The sequence below is a fragment of the Piliocolobus tephrosceles genome, chromosome 17 (genome assembly GCF_002776525.5).
Source record: "Piliocolobus tephrosceles isolate RC106 chromosome 17, ASM277652v3, whole genome shotgun sequence".
Taxonomy (NCBI): Eukaryota; Metazoa; Chordata; class Mammalia; order Primates; family Cercopithecidae; genus Piliocolobus; species Piliocolobus tephrosceles.
In genome coordinates, this window is record NC_045450.1 from 51,864,553 (window position 1) to 51,887,600 (window position 23,048).

The following is a 23,048-nucleotide window of genomic DNA, read 5'->3' on the forward strand; positions in this document are numbered from 1 at the left end:
CTGGAGTTGAGGCTGGGTGCGGTGGCTCACTCCTATAATCCCAGCACTTTTTGAGAGGCCAAGGCGAGCAGATCACCTGAGGTCAGGAATTAAAGACCAGCCTGGCTAACATGGTGAAACCCTGTCTCTACTAAAAATACAAAATTAGCCAGGCGTGGTGGCACATGCCTGTAATCCCAGCTACTCGGGAGGCTGAGGCTCGAGAATCACTTGAACCCGGGAGGCGGAGGTTGCAGTTTGCACCATTGCACTCCAGCCTGGGCAAAACAAGAGCAAAACTCCATCTCAAAAAAAAAAAAAAGAGAAAAAACAGGCTGGGTGTTGTGGCATATGCCTGCCATCAAAACTACTCAGGAGGCTGAGTTAGGAGAATAGCTTAAACCCAGGAGGCAGTGGTTGCAGCCAGCCAAGATCGCATCACTCTGCTCCAGCCTGGGCAACAGAGCAAGACTTCATCTCAAAAAAAAAAAAAAGAAAAGAAAAAAAAAAAAAAGAAGAAAGAAATTCTGGAGTTGGAAAGTATAGTAGTAACAAAAAGTTCACAGACTAAATGGCAGATAAGAGCTGACATATGAACAAAAAAAATGAACAGAGTTTTGGGGACCTGTGGGACATCAGCACACATATTAACATAAATGTAATGAAAGTTTGGGAAAGGAAAGAGGCTGAAGATACATTTTAAGAAATAATAGCCAGAAACTCTCACATTTGATGAAAAATGTTAATTTACATTGTTCAAGAAGCTCAATGGACAAAGTAGGATAAACAGAAATCCGTACCTAGTCACATTATAAACTGTTGAAAGACAGGGAATCATGAAAGCAGCAAGAAAGGGGATTCCTCACATGCAAAGGAACCACAGTAGGATTAACAGCTGACTTCTTTTGAAATCATGGAGGCCAGAAAGTTGTGGGATGACATATTAAAAACACTGAAAGAAAATGTAAAAGCAGATCGGGTGCTGTGGCTCACACCTGTAATCCCAGCACTTTGGGAGACTAAGGTGGGAGGATCACTTGAGCCCAGGAGTTTGAGGCTGCAGTGAGCTATGATCGCACCACTGCACTCAAGCCTGGGTGACAAAGTGACTCATTGTCTCTTTAAAAACAACGAAAATGTAAAAGCACCTGATTATTAGCAGATATTAATGTCTTTTAATTGTTTCCCTGATATTAACCTTCTTAACAAAGTTAAAATAGTAACAGGAATATAAAGAAACTGTTGTTTCTTTGTTGTCTCTTCCCATATAGTTCTTTATATATGGAAATGTAAGAATTTTCTTTAAAGGGGATCAAAAAACGAAAAGTTCCTAGTGAAAAGTTTAAGATTCAAAGTGAAAATTCTTAAGAAAGAATCCTTAGTCTGGCCTGGGTCATCCCAATGGCACATGTCCGTAGTCCTAGCTACTTGGGAGACTGAGGCAGGAGGATCCCTTGATCCCAGGAGTTCCAGCCCAGCCTAGGCAACATAATGAGACTTCATCTCTAACAAAAATAAAGAATCCATGCTCTACCCTGATTTCCACAATGCTAATCAGTTCCCAGTTCTTTCAGAAAAATAATAACCAGCAATCTAGAAGACTATTTTCTATTAAGAAGTGATAAAGCAGACTTTATTTATAAAGCAGACTTTATTTATATAAGGAAAATTCAGATTGGATTGACTTTTAAAACTGAATTATTTTGACAAGGTGCAGTGGCTCACACTGTAATTCCAACACTTGAGAAGGCAGAGGCAGGAGCATTGCTTGGTCCCAGGAGTTTGAGACCTACCTGGGCAATGTGGCAAAACTCTGTCTCTACCAAAAAGAGAAAAAAATTAGCCAGCTGTGGTGGTGTGCACCTGTAGTCCCAGCTACTCAGGAAGCTGAGGTGGGATAGTTGCTTGAACCCAGGAGGCAGAGATTGCAATGAACCGAGATTGCACCACTGCACTCCAGCCTGAGTGACAGAGCAAGACCTTGTCTCAAAAACAAACAACAAAAACTAAAGTATTTTATTAAGATGCTAGATTAAAATTTTTAACATTTTTTATACTTGGAGTTTTCCAAGCCTTATTTCCATAGTCCCCAAATTGAACTATATCGTTACACATTGAGTGCCATCTGTGATGATAGTTTACTGCTATCACAACGGAGTTACATAACTCTTATGATAATGGGAGTTATACAGTATATAATAAAAAAATTGAAAGCAGGTGACTCCAACTATTTAGGTAGCAATCAGTACTTCCCTGTAGCTCTCCTTGTCCCCAGGTCATCTGCAAGATAATATAAGTAAAGAGGCAATGAAATGTAGACACTAGGGGCAGAAGTTCATAGTCGTATAATGTGAATCCTGGCCCCACCACTTACTAGCTCTTATGGACTGAATGTTTATGTATCCCATCCCCAAATTGATATGTTGAAGCCCTATTCTGTTGTTACTGTACTTGAAGATAGGGCATTTATGGAAGTAATTAAGGTTAGATAAAGGCATAAGAGTGGGGCTCTGATCCAGTAGGGTTAGTGTCCTTATGAGAACAGACAGGAGGGAGCTCTTCCTCCCCCTCCCCCTCTCCCTCTCCCTCTCCCCTCTGCCTCTCCCCCTCCCCCTCCCCTCTCCCCTCCCCCCTTCCCCTCCCCTCTCCCCTCTCCCCCTCCCCCTCTCCCTCTCCCTCTGCCATATGAGGACACAGTGAGAAGATGGATGTCTGCAAGCCGAAAGGAGGTTCCTCATGGGGAACCAAATTGGCTGGCACCTTGATCTGGGACTACTGGTCTCCAGAAATGTGAGAAAATAAATTTCTGTTGTTTAAGCCACTCCATTTATGGTATTTTAGTATGGCATCCTGAGATGACTAAAACACCAGCTTTGTGATGCTGGCAAGTTATTCAATCTCTCCAGGCCTCAGATTTCTCCTTCCTAAGATGGGATAATGGTGCCCACAAAATTGTGGGCTGTTGAATGGGATAGCATATGTAAAGGGCCATTCCTAGCACAATATCTGGCATGCAGTACAGTTCCTAAACGAAGACTCTTATTTGTTACTGCTTGTACTTCAGCATTTTATACTTAGGGTTTCCACTCTTCTGCAGATGTCTGTCTTGTGTAGTAGAGTGTAAAATCACAAAGCATGGATTTCAGCCCTCTCTCATTGGGCTGGAATAGGCCCCATCTCTAGCAAGTGAGCCTGGTGGCAGCCTCACTTCCATGTCCCAACACAGCTTTGTTTCTCTCTGCTGATCACACAGGCAGAAATAACTCTTCTAAATTAACCAGAAAACAGGTTTTTGAAAAGTTACTTAAGTTCATGGTTAATGTTTTATCATTCATAATTAATATCATTTGATATAGGATGAGAGTGACCATATTACTTATTGTCACCGTATTACTCCTAAAAGAAGAAGATCTTGTTTAAAATAACTGAAATTATGTAACATTTTGACCCACAAATTTATTGACCCACAAATTGATTTTATTATATTGCTAGCCCTAGAAAAATTGTTTCATTCAAAAAACACTTTCAAAAATGTTTTTAAATAAAATATGTACACATTAAAGCAAAATAAAAGTTACATCTTTATGTTAATCTTCTGAACATTAAGATTAATAAGCAGAATACTTAGTCTTGATACTTTTGCACTTTATTAGTCTCATATCTGTATCCAATATTTTTCTGAAGAATATATAGATTTTTCCATATGGTCTTGTTTTTCTTCTCTTTTTTCTTTTTCCTTTTTTTCAGATAGAGTCTTGCTTTGTCACCCAGGCTGGAGTGCAGTGGCATAATCTGGGCTCACCGCAGCCTCTGCCTCCTGGGTTCAAGTGATTCTCCTGCCTCAGCCTCCTGAGTAGCTGGGATTACAGACATGTGCCACCATGCCCAGCTAATTTTGTATTTTTAGTAGAGATGGGTTTCTCCATGTTGGTCAGGCTGGTCTTCAACTCCTGACGTCAGGTGATCCACCCACCTTGGCCTCCCAAAATGCTGGGATTACAGGTGTGAGCCACCATGCCTGGCCCCTTTTTTCTTTTTTTTTAGTTACAGAATCTTGCTCTGTTGCTCAGGTCGGAGTGTAGTGGTACAGTGACAGCTCACTACAGCTTCAAGCTCCTGCCATGCTTGGCTAAGTTTTTTTTATTTTTGCAAAGACAAGGTCTTACCATGTTGGCCAGGCTGGTCTTGAATTGCTGGCTTCAAATGATCCTCCTGCCTCAGCCTCCCAAAGCACTGGTATTATAGGCATGAGCCACTGCATCTAGTCTCTTACTTTTATTTTCTTCATAAAAGTGCTTGCAATATGCTTCAGAATTGCATGTTATAATTAGTAAATTTGGAACTGTTGACATCTTCAATTGAGTGTCTGTAAACGTGTAAAAAATTGACAAAATACTCTCTTAACAAATGCTGAAGTATCTGGTAAACTAAGCTAAATGAAAGAGAGTCAATTCCATTTTTGAAAGATTAAATTGTATATATATTTCAGCTGAAATATTTTCACAGGTATTGTCTCTGCTTTTGTCCAGAGTACCTTTCTTTGACAAGTTTGAGATAAGAAAAAAACCTGTCGAAGCTGTCTCTTTTTATTATTCTGTCTCTATTTATGATTCTTCTGAAATTTTTGCCAAGTTCAGTTACTTCAGAATCAGATCATTTCCAGTTAAAAATAGGAATCCCATCCAAGATTCTTTTCCCAAAAAGAAACAGAAGACATGTGACCAGGTGTGGTGGGTCACACCTGTAATCCCTGCACTCTTGAGAGGCCGAGACATGTGGATCACTTGAGGTCAGGAGTTCGAGACCAGCCTGGCCAACATGGTGAAACCCCGTCTCTACTGAAAATTCAAAAACTAGCCATAGTGGTGTGTGTCTGTGGTTCCAGCTACTCAGGAGGCTGAAGCGGGAAAATTACTTAAACCCAGGAGGTGGAGGTTGCAGTGAGCCAAGATCGTGCCACTGCACTCCAGCCTGGGTAGCAGAGTGAGACTCCATCTCAAAAAACATGAGGCTGGGCGCAGTGGTTCATGCCTGTAATCCCAGCACTTTGGAAAGCTGAGGCGGTCAAATCACCTGAGGTAAGGAGTTCGAGACCAGCCTGGCTAACATGGTGAAACTTGTCTCAACCAAAACTACAAAAATTAGCCGAGCATGATGGAGGACACCTGTAGTCCCTGTTACTTGGGAGGCTGAGGCAGGAGAATGGCGTGAACCCAGGAGGCGGAGCTTGCAGTGAGCTGAGATCCTGCCACTGCACTCCAAGCCTGGGCGACAGAGCGAGACTCCGTCTTAAAAACAGAACAAAACAAAACACCCAACTCTTATTTGCAGAAAATACATGTACTTAGAAAATCTAAGATAATTTACAAACTATTAAGAAAACTAGCTGGGCGCAGTGGCTCACGCCTGTAATCCCAGCACTTTGGGAGGCCGAGGCGGGCAGATCACGAGGTCAGGAGATCGAGACCATCCTGGCTAACACGGTGAAACCCCGTCTCTACTAAAAATACAAAAAACTAGCCGGGCGTGGTGGTGCACGCCTGTAGTCCCAGCTACTTGGAGGCTGAGGCAGTAGAATGGCGTGAACCCTAGAGGCGGAGCTTGCAGTGAGCCGAGATGGCGCCACTGTACTCCAGCCTGGGCAACAAAGCGAGACTCAGTCTCAAAAAAAAGAAAACTAACACGTGAATTTCATGTGTATTAGATGTAATACAGGGTCAGTGCACCATCAGTTACATTTCTATATACCAGCAATAAACAAAGACAAAGGTAACACTGCAATGCAGACAAGGGCGGGGTGGCGGGGGGTAGGTCTCTTCAGTAAATGGCGCTGGGACAATAAAACACTTCTGTGAGGGGAAAATATTTCAAAGCCCCTTATACCATTCACAGAAATCAATTTCAGATGGATAGCAGTTTATAAAATGTGAAACAGTAAAGTTTTTTTTTTTTATTTTGAGACGGAGTCTAGCTCTCACCAGGCTGGAGTACAGTGGCATGATCTCGGCTCATTGTAACCTCTGCCTCCCGGGTTCAAGCGATTCTCCTGCCTCAGCCTCTCGAGTAGCTGGGATTACAGGTGCGCACCATCATGCCCTGCTAATTTGTGTATTTTTAGTAGAGACGGGGTTTCACCATGTTGGCCAGGATGGTCTCGATCTCTTGACCTCATGATCCACCCACCTTGGCCTCCCAAAAGTGCTAGGATTATAGGCATGAGCCACTGCGCCCAGCCGAAACAGTAAACTTTTTAAAGAAAAATGAGAAGATCATTTTGTGACCTTGGAGTAGGCAAAAACTTGAACAGGACACAAAAGATGCTAAACTGTAAGTAAATGGATAAATAATGAATTATGGCAAAACCGAGAACTGTTTATCAAAAGACAGTATTAAGAGAATATGAAGGCAACCTGAACAGTGGTGGAAAATGTTTTCTGGCAAAGGACTTAACATAAAATATGTAGAGGCCAGGCGCAGTGGCTCACGCCTGTAATCCCAACACTTTGGGAGGCCAAGGCAGGCAGATGACTTGAGTCCAGGAGTTCGAGACCAGCCTGGCCAATATGGCAAAACCCCATCTCTACAAAAAAACACACAAATTAGCCACGTATGGTGGCACATACCTGTAATCCCAGCTACTCAGGAGGCTGAGGCAGGAGAATCGCTTGAACCTGGGAGGCAGAGGTTTCAGTGAACCGAGATCACGTCACTGCACCCCAGCCTGGGCAACAGAGCGAAACTCCATCTCAAAAAGAATGTGTTTGTGTGTGTGCATGCGTGTGTGTGTGTGTGTGTGTGTGTGTGTATATATATATAAAGAACTCTTACATTTCAGTGAGAAAGTATTTTCATTGAAAAGAAACGCAGTACAACCTAAAAGAAATTGGCAAAAGACATTTAACAGGCAGTTCACAAACAGGCTATGCAAATGAAAAGGATTCAACTTTATTGGGTCATCAGAAAAATAATTATTAAAACTACAGTACTACTCACAGTCATCAGAATGGTTAAAATGAAAAAGACAATACCAAATATTGACAAGAATGTAGAGCAGCAGTTGGTGTGTTGGTTGTGTAAGATTGGCACAACGTTTGGAAAACTGGCTGTAAATACGCAAGCTGCGCATGCACACACACACATATATATGCATATGTATGTATATAATATAAACTGATCTAGCTGTTCTACTCCAAGGCATGATGGCAACAGGAGTGAATATGCATATTCATCACAAAATATGTACTAGGACATTTATAACAGTATTATTAGTAATAGCTAGAAATTGTAAACCACAAATGGCCTTTAACAGTGAAATTTATAAAGTGCGTGGTCACACAAATACAATGAGAATGAAAAGCTACAACTAACACCAATATGTGTGAGTTCCTCAAAAATATTGAGGGTACAGAACAGGCCAGTTATTGTGCCTTACTCTTGTAATCCCAGCACTTTGGGAGGCCAAGACAGGAGGATTGTTTCAGGAGTTCAAGAGCCTGAAATTTTAAAATCTCAAAAATTTTAAAAAATTGACTGGGCACAGTGGCTCATGCCTGTAATCTCAGCACTTTGGGAGGCTGAGGCAGGCAGATCACAAGGTCAGGAGTTCGAGACCAGCTTGGCCAGTATGGTGAAACCCCATCTCAACTAAAAATACAAAAAGTAGCTGGGTATGGTGGTGGGTTTCTGTCGTCCAAGCTACTTGGGAGGCTGAGGCAGGAGAATTGCTTGAACATGGCAGGCAGAGGTTGCAGTGAGCTGAGATCGCACCACTGTACTCCAGCCTGGGTGACAGAGCTAGACCCCATCCCAAAAAAAAAAAAAGAAAAAAATTTTTTTTAAATTAGCCAGGCATGGTGGCACACATTTGTAGTCCTAGTTACTTGGGAGGTTAAGGTAGGTGGATCACTTGAGCCCGGGTGGTCAAGGCTGCAGTGAGCCATGATTGCGCCATTGTACTTCAGCCTGGGCAACAGACTGTCTCAAAAAAATAAATAATTTTTAAAATAGCACATGTTATATGAATAGATTTATGTAAAAGTACAAAGTTGGGTAAAACCAATACATGCTTTTTTACCCCCCGTTTGTTTATTTCTATAGAAAGTAAACAAGAGGCAAAATTAAGCAAAACGCCTCTTGGTAATAAATAATAGGAAAGCCATAAGTAGATTCACAAAATTATGGATAGTGGTCACCTCTAGGAACAAGAGGGAAACAGGGTAGAGCAGCACAGAAACTGAAATGCCCAAGGTCTATTCATCGTTAACACATGCTCTAGAAGTAAGGGTTATGGTGCCCTCTTGGGTGGAGGGGGCTAATTACTGGAATGGAGCAGGAGACTTCCAGGATGCTGATACTGTTTCATTTCTTCATATAGTTCTAGTTATGTGGGTGAGTTCAATTTGTGAAAATTCATCAAGCTGGGTTTAGGACAGTGTGGTCCTGTAGAATTAATATACAAACCATATACTGTAATTTAAATTTTTCTAGGAAAAAATAAAGTAAAATTTTCTAGAAGCCCATTTTAAAAGTTAGAAAAAGAAACAAGTGTGATTTTTTACATTTTATTTAACCCAGTATACCCAAAAGTATTATTTGAACATATAACCAATATAAAAATTTATTGAGATATATTATTTTAGTAATGAGTATTTGAAATTCAGGGGGTATAGTCTGCTTACTTCGCTTCTCAACTCAGATTAATCTTTTTTTCTTGTTTGAGACAAGGTCTCGCTATACCACAAACTCCTGGGCTCAACTGATCATCCCACCTCAGCCTGGTACTACAGGTGTGTGCCACTGTACCCAATAGACTATTCATATTTCAAGTGTGCAGTAGTTATCTGTGGTATGTGGCTGTCATATTGGACAGCATAGCCTTAAGATACATGTACTTTTTTATATGTATAAAATACTGAAATAAAATATTTCAAAGGTTTTTCTATGGATGAAGATATTTCTGAGTACAGTTATAAAGATTCAAATTTAAATTGTATTTTCATCTTTTAGTGTCTTTAAGTTTGAATGTGTTCTTTACACACTTGGTTGTTTTTTGTTTGTTTTTGAGATGGAGTCTTTTTCCATTTCCTAGACTGGAGTGCAGTGGCACAATCTCAGCTCACTGCAACCTCCGGCTCCTGGGTTCAAGCCATTCTCCTGCCTCAGTCTCCCGAATAACTGAGATTACAGGCACCCTTCATCATGCCCAGCTAATTTTTGTATTTTTAGTAGAGACAGGGTTTCACCGTGTTGGCCACACTGGTCTCAATCTCCTGACCTCAGGTGATCTGCCACACTTTGTTTTTTAATATAATTCTCTAAAAACTTGAAAAACATGAAAATTTTGGTACTTCACCATTGAATAATCAGAGATTTCCAACTAATTTTAAATAAAATGTTACTACAAAGACTCATTTACCAAAAGAAGGTCAATATTATTGTAGGAACTAGGTTGGTTTTAGCATAGTTCTTCAGAGACTCAAGTTTTTTTTAAATCCAGTGTGTACTGTCATGAGATTATTTTTTTTAATTCATCATTAGCTTTGTCACAGTTCTACAGTTCAGTTACTTTATGGATATATAAAGCTATTTGTAAGTTATATAAACTATAACCTTTTTTTTTTTTTTTGAGACGGAGTCTTGCTCTGTCGCCCAGGCTGTGGAGTGCAGTGGTGTGATCTTGGCTCACTGCAAGCTCCACCTCCCGGGTTCACGCCATTCTCCTGCCTCAGCCTCCCCAGTAGCTGGGACTACAGGCGCCCGCCACCACGCCCAGCTAATTTTTTGTATTTTTGGTAGAGACGGGGTTTCACCATCTTAGCCAGGATGGTCTCGATCTCCTGACCTCGTGATCCACCCACCTCTGCCTCCCAAAGTGCTGGGATTACAGGTGTGAGCCACCATGCCTGGCCTATATAAACTATAACTTCTAAATGATAGAATGCTTCATTTCTTTGGATGCAGTTATAAATTACGTGTGTACCACGACTAGTTCCTAGTAAATTTCTAATTCAATGAGAATGTTATTTTTTATACAGTGTGTTCCACCAACATTTGTATTATCAATATAAGCCAATAATTTTATCTTCATTGTTGTACTTTTTAAATGACTTTGTTTTGGCAATCACAAAACAATATTTCACCTTCAGTATAATGATCCTGCAAAGTTTTATTTGATTCCATGATTGGATTAGAAAAATTGAACCATTATTGGAATTGATGAATTTTCTATTTGAAGTACCTGATGACACTGCTGTAAAATTAGTGTCTTTTTGTTTGCAAGGTTTTTCTGTTCATGAAGCAACATATAAACAGCTTTACTTTTTACATATGCAAAAAAATGTGGGTGAAATTAATTTGGAAGAGTCATTTAAGTGAAAAGTTACGCTCTACAGATTGATACGTTAAATGTACCATTTGCAGCTGCACATACTGATTGTCTTTTATGTAAATACTGATGCTTCTTCAGCAGATTTATTTCTTTTGGTTTTCATGTGATCAGTGATACCATTCTGGTCCCCAAAGAGAATAGTAAAGGTCGATATTTTGTGCAAATGAGATGTTCATCGTCAACTTTCTTGGAAACAAATTTGATTCTTAATTTTTTAATTAAGCATGAACTTCTAGTTTTTAACCTGCTGCAGAAAGGTAAGTGTTACCAAACTGTAAAATATATATAGTTGTAGATTTAGACAATAAATAAAGACACAATTTAAATACAGTGAAGAGAGAATTAGTACAAGAGTGGTCAGAATATTCTGTGTATGCTCTATGACAGAACTGCTAAGCCTTTATTTTCCACGTGGATTTCATTTACACCCAACCATGTTTTATGATGACCCCACCTGGCTACATTATGCAGGTTGTGGTATAGACTTTGGAGTAACAGACTAGTAGTATAACAAATGGCTGGTGGGGACAGGAGAATTGAAAACCTTATCCCACCCGAACCTGAATGGAGTTAGTTGTTCCTAGCCATTTGAGCCTATTTTGTGGGTGAGCACGTGGTTTTTATTAGCAGGTGACCTTTATGCTGTCCTTGAAAGGGAGGTGTTAGATTGCAGCAGGAAAGGATCAGGATAATACTGATAATTGCTAATTGTCTTTCCATTTTACCATTTGTTAAAGTGTGAATTCCGTTCACTGCACATACATCTCACATGTTATTAGAAAATACCAAGACAGGCTGGTCACGGTGGCTTATGCCTGTGATCCCAGCACTTTGGGAGGTGGAGGCAGGAGAATCACTTGATACCAGGAGTTCAAGACCAGCCTGGGCAACACAGCGAGACCCCATCTCTATATAAAAAATTTTTAAAAATTAGCTCTGGTGGCACACACCTATAGTCCCTGCTACTTGGGAGCCTGAGGCAGGAGGATCACTTGAGCCTAGGAGGTTGAGGCTGCGATGAGCTGTGATCATGCCACTGCACTCCAGCGTGGGCTTGAGAGCGAGACCCCTTCTCTAAAAAAAAGAGGAAAGAAAAGATCAAAACAGAAGATGGAACAAGAAAGTGAGGGCTACCAGATATCTCCTGACTTATTTTGCTGCAAATATTAATAATAATACTTTTTATTCTTTTTTTGAAATGGAGTTTCGCTCTTGTTGCCCAGGCTGCAGTGCAATAGTGTGATCTCAGCTCACTGCAACCTCCGCCTCCTGGGTTCAAGTGATTCTTCTGCCTCAGCCTCCCGAGTAGCTGGGATTACAGGGGTCTGCCACCATGCCTGGCTAATTTTTTGTATTTGTTTTTTAGTAGAGATGGGGTTCACCATGTTGGCCAGGCTAGTTTCTTGAACTCCCAACCTCAGGTGATCCACTGGCCTTGGCCTCCCAAAGTGCTTGAGCTTACAGGTGTGAGCCACCACGCCAGGCCCACAGTTTTTTCCTGTCATGAGCAAATGTGTCCCAGTTGATACCTAAGTGTATAGAAAGCCCTGGGAAATTGGAAACAGCATTATTTTGTGGATACCTCTGGCTTATATAGTATGTCATGAGAATATAGTAGGTCTATGTCATGATGTTCAGTCAAATGTTTGAAGTACATCTTTCCATTCTGTTGACGTTATAGACATTGTCACTGAAAATTTGGAGTATCAGAAAACCCCACTGACAGTGACACAGTCCAGGCCTGGTATAGCACTTAATTATGTTACCAGTGGCCTGGGACCTTTTTTTTTTTTTTTTTTTTTTTTTTTTTGACCCTGACATGATATAAGATCTTTTAGTCTTGCTGCTGTAGCATGCTCACTGCGTGACTATGTCCTCATTATTATGTTTGCAAGATGGCTGCTGCATCTCTGAGCACTGCATCAGTTCCTAAGAAGGTAGAATGGTGAAATGTCTCAAACTTTCTTGGAAGCCCCATGAGGTGACTTGTATTTCTGTCTCATTGGCTACAACCGAGTTACGTGGCCACCCCTTGCTGCGGTGAATCTAGGAAAGTGAGTAGTATTGATGACTTTTCTGGTATTGTTTTGGATCTTTTAGTTTCTTCAAGTGTACCATCAAAAATCCTAGTATTCTGACCAGGCGCAGTGGCTCACGCCTGTAAGTCCAGGATTTTGGGAGGCCAAGACAGGCAAATCACTGAGGTCAGGAGTTCAAGACCAGCCAGCCATGGTGGCGCGCACCTGTAGTCCCAGCTACTCGGGAGGCCGAGGCAAGAGAATTGCTTGAACTTGGGTGGTTGCAGTGAGCAGAGAACACACTACTGCACTCCAGCCTGGGCAACAGAGTGAGACTCTGTCTCAGAAAAAAAAAAATCTAGTTTTCAGAAGTGTGTGACGGCAAAGGCCAAGCATCCTAGGCTGTACACGGTAAGGGAGCTCTTTTATGTTGGGGGCATTGTGGTCAGATTGTGCTTTAAAGGCATATTCTGATGGCTGTGTGGTAGATTGGGTTGAGGGGTGACCAAATGGAAGCAAGGAGAGACTGTCGAGGAGACTTTTGCAATGGAAGTGAGATTTTTAGGGGCCTGAACTAGGAAACTTTTTATAGGAATGAAGAGGAAACTGAAGATTCCAAAAATACGTAGGACATCAAGTGGGTAGGACTCAGTGGTTGGTTGACTGTGGAGACAAGGAGAGAATGAAGAAGAGTCAAAGATGATGGCTCAGATTTCTAGCAGAAAAAAAAAAATGGTGCCACCAACAGAGACCAAAAAAGAGGAGAGGAGAAAGTTTAAGTTGGTTACCTTTTTAGACACAACGAGTCCTGAGGTTATATGAGTTTCTTTCCTGTGCAGATCTTTAGCCACTAACTGGGAAAAGACAGATTTGTTATATGTTAACAAATATATTTTCCTTAATAATTTCCCTTGAGATTTTATTTGCTTTTTGTTGTCCAGAAGTTTCCGACATTTGTGTAGTCAGTGCTGTTCATCTTCATTTATATTTCTGGCTTTAGTTCATAGAGCCTTTCTTTTCCACAAATGATAGAAGTATTTACCACATTTTTTTCTTGTTCTTCTCTGCCTTAAATGTTGTATTGATCAGGATTTTATTTTGATGAGTAGGATTAAGTAAGTAAAGAAAACGGAAGAGCATTTTCAATTGTTAGAATATGATTAACATGACTTCGTTTCCAAGGTGTAGTATAAAATATGAAATACTGAATTTTTCTTTTAAAAGTACCTCTGACTTTTTTTTTTTTTTAATGCTGTTGATGTTTCAGAAATACTCTGCTGTTTGTTTCTGTCAGAATTAAAAAGGCTGGACAAGGTGGCTTGCACCTGTAATCCCAACACTTAGGGAGGCGGAGACGGGAGGATCTCTTGAGGCCAGGAGTTTGACACCAGCCTGGTCAGCATAGCAAGACCCGGTCTCTACAAAAACTAAAAAAAAAATTAACCAGGTACAGTGGTACGTGCCTGTATTCTCAGCTGCTTGGGAGGCTGAGGCAGGAGAATTGCTGTAATGGGGTTAAGCCTTGGATTTTCAGGTTGCGGTGAGCCGTGATTCCACCACTGCACTTGTTCTCCAGCCTGAGTAACAGAGTGGTATGCTGTTTTTTGTTTGTTTGTTTGTTTTTATTTTCTTTTCCTTTTTTTTTTGAGACGGGGTTTCGCTCTTGTTGCCTAGGCTGGAGTTCAATGGCGCAATATTGGCACACTGCAACCTCCGCCTCCTGGGTTTTAAGCTATTCTCCTGCCTCAGCCTCCCAAGTAGCTGGGTTTACAAGCATGCGCCACAACGTCCAGTTAATTACTGTATTTTTGGTAGAGATGGGGTTTCACCATGTTGGTCAGGCTGGTCTCAAACTCCTTACTTCAAGTGATCTGCCCACCTCGGCCTCCCAAAGTGCTGGGATTACAGGCGTGAGCCATTGTGCCCAGCCGCTGTTTCAGGAAAAAAAAAACAAAAAAACAACAAAAAAACCCAGATCTTGTATTTTTTTTATAAATCAAAATTAAAATAGGTATTTCATGTATTCTGACAGCAGGAGGATGCATTAGCACAACAGGCCTTTGAAGAGGCTCGGAGAAGGACACGCGAATTTGAAGATAGAGACAGGTCTCATCGGGAGGAAATGGAGGTGAGAGTTTCACAGCTGCTGGCAGTAACTGGTTAGTACTTTCCCCAAACTCTCAGGCTGTGTTTGTGATGTTTGTGCATCATGCTTTTTAATGGTTTAATTTTGTCTTTCATTTTTAAAAAGTTGTATTCTCTGACTTTGTATTTATTAAATGTAATTGCTGTAAAGAAATTTATTCTAATTTTAAGGTTGTACATCAATTCCTCATTCATTGATTTTCATAAAAATCATTTACTATAATAAGGTATATTTTCTCTTAATTTACTCAAAATCTCACCTATTTTTTTTCTTATTTTTCAAATTATTTGTAAAAACTAGCTTATGTTAACATAGACTGCATATTTTTAGAACGTTATTAAAACTCTTCGGAGTAATATTACTTTCCATTTTCCTATGAATATTTATCTTGATTTTGTAGCTATAATTGTTGGTCATTTGTGTGATTTTGAAAGGAAAATTTAATATTTTCAAACTATTCAAAGAACGGAATTAACAAACTTTCTTTTAACCTTTCAATTGGAAAATACAGAAACAGAAATCAACATTAACAAATCTGTAGCTTCCTTTGCTGGTTTACTTAGGATAAATTTTTTAAAAAAATAATAATAAGTCTATAGCTGAATGAATTATTGTAAGGCTAACATCCTTATAACCGCAGTTTGGTCAAAAAATAAAACTTCCAGCCCGAGCAACTCTGTCTCTACAAAAAGTAAGAAAATTAGCTGGGTGTGGTGGCACATGCCTGTAGCTTTAGTCACTTGGTAGGCCAAGGTAGGAGAATCACTTGAGCCATGGAGTTTGAGGTTACAGTGAGCAGTAATTGTGCCCCTGAATTCCGGCCTGGATGACAGAGTGAGATCCTGCCTCTAGAAAATAAATAAATAAAACATAAATAAAACTTTGACAGCTACCCCAGCAGTTCCTTCCGTATATACATCTAATCATGACTTTCTCATGATTTCTGCTCAAAAGTAATCATTATTTCGATTTTTTTTTTTTTTTGAGATACAATCTTCCTTTGTTGCCCAGGCTGGAGTATAGTGGCGTGATCTCGGCTCACTGCAGCCTCTACCTCCCAGGTTCAAGTGATTCTCCTGCCTCAGCATCCTGAGTAGCTGGGATTACAGGTGCACACCACAATGCCCAGCTAATTTGTGTATTTTTAGTAGAGGCAGGGTTTCACCATGTTGGTCAGGCTGGTCTCGGACCCCTGACCTCATGATCCACCTGCCTGGGCCTCCCAAAGTGCGGAGATTACAAGCGTGAGCCACTGCGTCCGACCCATTATTTCAATTTTTTTTTTGTTGTTTTTTTGAGACGGAGTCTCGCTCTGTTGCCCAGGCTGGAGTGCAGTGTCCAGATCTCAGCTCACTGCAAGCTCCGCCTCCTGGGTTTATGCCTATTCTCCTGCCTCAGCCTCCCGAGTAGCTGGGACTACAGGTGCCCGCCACCTCGCCTGGCTAGTTTTTTGTATTTTTTAGTAGAGACGGGGTTTCACCGTGTTAGCCAGGATGTTCTTGATCTCCTGACTGCGTGATCCGCCCCTCTCAACCTCCCAAAGTGCTGGGATTACAGGCTTGAGCCACTGCGCCCGGCCTGTAGTTAATTTCTTGTGTTTCTTTAGTTTTAGTACCCATTGAAGTTTAGTCTTGCCCAGTTTTAAAATTTGATCTTTTTTCCCCCGCTTTTTTAAATCTATCATGTTGGTTTCTGAATTTTGATGTCTTTTAATTGACAATAGAATTTTAACCTTTTTTACACAAAATTGTACCCTGCTTTAAGCAGACCTCAATTACAAAAATTAATATTCAAAGTATATACAAATTGTTCAGAAATACCGATTTTCTTTAAAAACTATATTCTAGGGCCAGGTGCGATGGCTCACACCTGTAATCCCAGCACTTTGGGAGGCTGAGGCGGGAGGATTGCTTGAGGCTGGGAGTTTGAGACCATCTTCGGCAAAATAGCAAGCTCCCATCTCTGCTAAATATAAAAAATTAGCCAGCATAGTGGCACATGCCTGTCGTCCTAGCTACTCAGGAGGCCGAGGCAGGAGGATAGCTTGAACCTAGGAGCTTAAGGCTGCAGGAGCTGTGATCATGCCACTGTACTCCAGTCTGGATGACAGAGCAGGACCCTACCTCAAAAAAAAAAAAAAAAAAAGGCTGGGCACGGTGGCTCAAGCCTGTAATCCAAGCACTTTGGGAGGCCGAGACGGGTGGATCACGAGGTCAGGAGATCGAGACCATCCTGGCTAACACGGTGAAACCCCGTCTCTACTAAAAAATACAAAAAACTAGCCGGGCGAGGTGGCGGGCGCCTGTAGTCCCAGCTACTCGGGAGGCTGAGGCAGGAGAATAGGCGTAAACCCGGGAGGCGGAGCTTGCAGTGAGCTGAGATCTGGACACTGCACTCCAGCCTGGGCGACAGAGCGAGACTCCGAGACTCCCTCTCAAAAAAAAAAAAAAGTATATTCTAGCAAAAATAATCAAGATAAGAACTAATGTGTTTGAAGAAGAATGTCAAATGTTACTGTATATTATGCTTCAAGTTTATAAACTTTGTATCAACATGAACATTTCATACAAGAAGAAATAGAAAAAGCACACATTCATCTTTGGTAATCAAAACACATTAAAATATAATTACAGTATGTCAACTAATAGAACCATTTCCAGGTATTAAAAATCAATATTATGTACCTAAGATTGTTAAATTCATGTCCTACATACTTTTGGAATCTACAGATAGTAGAATAGTGGTTGCCAGGGGAAATGGGGGTTAGTTATTTAAAGGATATAGAGTTTCAGTTTTGCAAGATAAAGGGAGTTCTAGTTGGTTGCACAACAGTGTGAATGTACTTAACACTACTGAATGTATGCTTTAAAAATGGCTAAGATGGTAAGTTTTATGATATGTATATTTTATCACTTTTTTTAAGTTTTAAAGTCAGTGTTACATAATGAAGAAAATTTGTGGGTTTTTTCCAAGCACAAAATTATATGAACACTATTATTTAAATTAAGGTGTGTGTGTGTGTGGACAGACAGTGGCTAAGAGCCCAGACTCTACAGCCAGACAGAAGTCTGAATCTGGCTCTGTCATTTACTTTTCAGCTTGGACAGCTTACTTCACTTTTCTATGACTGAAGTTCCTCATCTACAGAATAGGTGTAAGAATCCTGCCTGTCATATGGTCATTGTGAGGATTTTACATGAGTAGATACATGTGAAACTACTTTGAATATGTGCCATTGACTAGGTGTCATGCTATTATTATTGTTAATATTTTTTTTTTTTTGAGATGGTGTCTCACTCTGTCGTCCAGGCTGGAGTGCAGTGTCCGGATCTCAGCTCACTGCAAGCTCCGCCTCCCGGGTTTACGCCTATTCTCCTGCCTCAGCCTCCCGAGTAGCTGGGACTACAGGCGCCCGCCACCTCGCCCGGCTAGTTTTTTGTATTTTTTAGTAGAGACGGGGTTTCACCGTGTTAGCCAGGGTGGTCTCGATCTCCTGACCTCGTGATCCACCCGTCTTGGCCTCCCAAAGTGCTGGGATTACAGGCTTGAGCCACCACGCCCGGCCTATTGTTAATATTATTTAAAGTACTACATAAAATTTCTGGTTGTGTGTTAAAATATATTTACTTAGAATACATTTAAAAATCAAGCCCATTTAGTGTTTAGTTTATGAAATTTTGTGTGTGTGTGTGTGTGTGTGTGTGTGTGTGTGTGTGTGTGTGAGTGATGGAGTCTCACTCTGTCGCCCAGGCTGGAGTGCAGTGGCATAATGTTGGCTCACCACAGCCTCTGCCTCCCGGGTTCCAGCGATTATCCTGCCTCAGTCTCCTGAGTAGCTGGGATTACAGGTTCCCGCCACCACACCTGGCTAATTTTTGTATTTTTAGTAGAGACGCGGTTTCACCATGTTGGCCAGGCTGGTCTCAAACTCCTGACCTCAGGTGATCTACCTGCCTCAGCCTCCCAAAGTGCTGGAATTACAGGAATGAGCTGCCATGCCCAGCCTTGAAGTAAAATTTAATATCTTTTTTTGGGGGGGCAGATAGGGTCTCACTCTGTTGCCCAGGCTGGAGTGCAGTGGCGCGAACACGACTCATTGTAGCCTCAACCTCCTGGGCTCAAGCAGTTCTCCCTCCTTGACCTCCCAAAGTGCTGGGAATACATGTGTGAACCATTGCACACAGCCTAAAATTTAGTGTCTTTTAGTGATTGCTAGATCTCTTTGTCAGTGAGTTAATTAATCTAATGGGCTGATAGCAGCTGAGGATGTCCCCAAGAATCCTTGTTAGCTAAGGAAAGAAAATGGAGGGATATATGTGATGTATTTGTTTTCTTTGATGCTGTTATAATTCTTGTGATTTTCAGATGTGAGTACAAGACTTCCACACCATGCCCTTTCATTCTATATCTGTAAAATTTAGAAGCTTTAAAATGTGTAAGATACATTTTTTATAATTCTGAACCTTTTTGCCCATGCCATTTGTTCCTTGATGTAGAATGTTCTTTTCTGTCCGCCAAGGCCCAACCTGAATGTTGTTGTTAAATATCAGACCTTTCCTCAGTCTTCTTAATCATAATCATAAAGCCCTTCCACTCTGTAGCACTTTTTATTTCTACTAGTGTTCTTATTGAACAACATGTTGAAACAATTATAAACATTAGTGCCCTCCACTTTATGGCAATCCCATGAAGATGGAGCCTCTTTTTTTTGTGTCTTCCACATTACCTACCACAATGCTTCGTATACTGCTTAGTTGTTCATTGGATATCTTCAAAAAACAGCCCCTATCCTGACTGTCTGACAACTAGAATTATAGGAGAGCCTGCTAGGATAGTTCAAGTAGATAATACATATTGATGGTGTCGGGAAAGATTCTAAATATAATCTGTTGGTTTATATTAACTAGTTAAGTAATAAACCCCAAGTGTGTTGGGCTGTATTCTGCATTAGGGACTGAGAAATATATAGATTAAAATGCGTTGTTTCTGTCTTTGATCAACTCTCAGTCTTGAGGGAAAAGGATGGATAAATAGATCATTGCAGTGTACTTTTGCAACCACCATACACAATGGAGGTTCAAAAAGGGGACAGTGGCAGTGTAGAGGAAGCTTAAGTCTGCCTCTGCTTGGGAGATTCACAGAATAGTACATTTAGAGGGATTTGAAGGAATAATGTGTTTTGCCAGCTGGACAAGTTGGGGAAAGCATTCTGGGCAGGACAAACAGTGTATGCAAAGGCATGGAGGAGTAAGAGAGCCTGCCAAGTCAGAGAGTGTGATTGGTCAGTATTTCTGGAGCAAGCTAACATGGCCTTAAATGAATATTGGAATCATTTTCTAAAAAGTGCTCTTCAGCTGCATTATATTTGGAGATTAATTATTTGACAATTAATGGAACAACTATTGAAAGCTTTTGTATATATTTTGCTTTACGTAAAACTCTAGATTGATTGACTAAGAATTGTCTATTCTCAATTGCGGTGGCTCATACCTTTAATCTCAGCACCTTGGGAGGCTGAGGGAGGATTGCTTGAGCCCAGGAGTTCAAGACCAGCCTGGGCAACATAGCAAGACTTTGTCTCTACAAAAAATTTAAAAACTAGCTGAGCATGGTAGTGTGTGCCTGTGTTCCCAGCTACTTGGGAGGCTAGGTGGGAGGATCGCTTGAGCCCAGGAGGTCAAGGCTGTAGTGAACTATGATTGTGACACTGCACTCCAGCCTGGGCAACAGGTCAAAACCCTGTCTCCCCGACCCCACAAAAAAAAATTAAATAAATACATTGTTAATTTGATTTTTCTAATTTAAAATGTTGGAAGTACATTTTGGTATGTGAGTTTATATGTATATATGAACAGAAATATAGTCTGTTGATAGAAATGTCACATAATTTCTTGCTCAGATAGATTGTTTCTACTTGTTTTTTTGTCAGTGATTGAAAGCATGGGCTTTGTAGTCAGGCGTAGTTGAGATTCCTGCTCCATCACTTGCCTCAGGAGCCCTAATTTTCTCACAGAAATTGAGTATTAAATGGGAATATGCTTGTAAAGCACTTAATATGATGGTTGGTATGTGTATACCTACAGTAAATCATAGCTCTAAAGTACTTCTTTAGCACTAAAAGCTCCACCATAATGCTGGTTCCAGTTAATTGAATTATTTGGCTAACAAGAACATCCTTTTAGTTCTCTGAAGTGTTTCAGAGCACTTTCCCTGCATTATGACCCAGAGCATAGAGAAAACAGTTATATTTTCATCAGTGATTTAAGATCCTGTAGTCCCTTATGGCGGTAATTTAAAACATCAGTTCTTGTAGAGAACTGTCATCTAGAAAATTGGACTGGAATCTGACAATCACATAGTGGAGTTTGGGGTTTGTGTGTCTTTTGGCACTTTGTGTGTATGTATTTTGCTTCTCTTTTTTTCCATCCATAAAAAATTCCTAATGTCAGCTTATTTTCTTACAGTTTACCTTCTTTTTCCTAAAAAGAGAATATCGGAGAAAAATGTTATTTCCCCTCTGTAATTCAGATATCTTTAGAGATTCAAACATCATCTAATCTAACATTATTACAGTTGATGAAACTGAGAATCTCCAAAAAATTAATTGACTTGCTCTCCCTCAAATATTTGGTTAATGGCAGAAAAAGTGAGTATTTAAACCAGTTTCCTAACCGGGAGGCCTGCACAAATACAGCTTAGTGCTGGCAAATTAATTTCCACACCACCCATAAAGATGCTTAAGCCGAAAAATAAAATCTGCCAGGAGGGATTAAGAACCGTTTTCCCTCGAATAGAAAAGACTGAGGCAGAAAAGAATAATAATGGTTCTAGTGGGTGGTCCTGATGCCTGGCTGGAGAGGAGGGCCAGAGAACAGTGGTAACTCGTGGGTGGCAGCAACTCAGTAAACGGCCTGTGGAAGCCTGAGATCCTGGCAGCACAGAGGCTTAGGGATGTCCTCCACTGTTTGGATAACCTCTGAGGCCTCCAGCCCTGCCATTCTAAACTTGTAACAGTGGTGCTCCTGAGTATTTAATCTGTGTGTAAGGTTAAGATTACTAAGAGGGGGAAGCAGAACTCCAAGTGGTTGGTGGCCCTAGGGGTTTTGATTTTCACCAGTGTCTTTTAATCTGAAACTAATTCTAAAATTCCTTGAGCCTACTTCCATTTCACCATGTGTAAAATTTAGAAAGTTTTCAATCCTTCATGATAGGATTTAGTGTTTTCTTTTTCTCATTTTTCTGGAAAAGCCTATTTCAGTAGTACAATATTGTTGTTACCTTTCAGAGGTAGTGGCGGATTATCATTAACTTGAAATGAGAAACTATAGTGAAATGCAGAAGCATTGTTTATGTTAGTAACCTTTAATTTACCAAATACTCTTAAATCACTGATATACATTAAAATGATATACATAAGGTACAGAATACTGTGTATAATATCTTACTCTCTGGGTATTTTTCTTACTCCGTGGGTGATTTTTGTTTGAATATGCATAGTCATTCTCTAGTAGGATATGTAAGAAACTGGAACTAGAAACTATGGGGGAGAACCAGATACGGGGGGGGGCAAAATAAGCAAATTATTATTTTTCATTATATATCTTCTATACCTTATGAATTTTGTATCATTAATTACCTATTTAGAAAAAAATAGAATTTGCTTTTAGTATTACACAGAATAATGAAAACAGAAGATTCTAGACCTTGCTATCTCTATTCTCTAGCATATAGGCTGTTTTTTATGTGAAACCCTTCCTTCATTTGAAATTGTATACAGAGCCCCACTGTATAAAATAGTTTTTTTTAAAGGCACTGCTCTGGGCAAAGCCAGGGTAGGGGTTGTTCTGGTCTCCCTCCGGTGTCCCTGGGGGTGTTTTTACAGCACCCAGTGGGTGGCAGAACATAACGAGGACTCTGGATGTAGTGGAATGAGCACAAGGTTTTGCATCCGGGCTCCACTACTTGTTGCCACATAGCTTTGAGAAGATTGCTTATTCTCATTGAGCCTCATCACTAAAACCTCCCTCCCAGGTTGTTGCTGAGTTCAGTATCTGAGGCTTAGAATGGGGACTCAGTGGAAGCCAGTTTCTTTGCCCCTCCTTTCTGTGCACTTGGCTCACAACATATCTGGACTGGCAGGAAAGCAGTAAAAGTAGTCATATCCTAACTTTAGATTTTGAAAGTCAAAGATACTATTTTGCCAAGCTATTTTAGATTCTGGTGTTTTTTGTTTGGTGGATTGGTTGGTTTGGTGTTTGAAACAACCAGTAAAGGATTTTGGACTTTTCTTGGCTTTGTTGGAGGCTACCAGTTACTCTGGGGGTTGAGTAGTGACTAGAAGTGGGTATGAAAAGAACTTTCCACATTCTGGTAATGTTAGTTCTTGACCTGGATGTTAGGTGGGTGTGTTCGCTTTGTGAAAATTCATCATTACATACTTAACAATTTGGGCACTATTCTGTACTTGTATAAAAAGAAGGCTTTTAAAAAGAAAAAATAATCACAGACGTTACTTTTG

The 23,048-nt window shown here is 40.6% G+C and overlaps 1 protein-coding gene across 4 annotated transcripts in view; it reads left to right on the plus strand.

Annotated features, from left to right (window-relative positions):
• CBFB (core-binding factor subunit beta) overlaps positions 1-23,048 on the plus strand; it is a 75,424-nt gene that overhangs the window by 40,836 nt on the left and 11,540 nt on the right. For 2 of the 4 annotated variants that reach the window (XM_023210122.3, XM_031934462.1), the window contains one exon: positions 14,417-14,543. In XM_023210122.3, the coding sequence (XP_023065890.1) occupies positions 14,417-14,543 (127 nt within the window). The remainder of the gene's footprint in view (positions 1-14,416; positions 14,544-23,048) is intronic. The other 2 variants (XM_023210121.2, XM_023210123.3) reach the window with 1 other exon arrangement.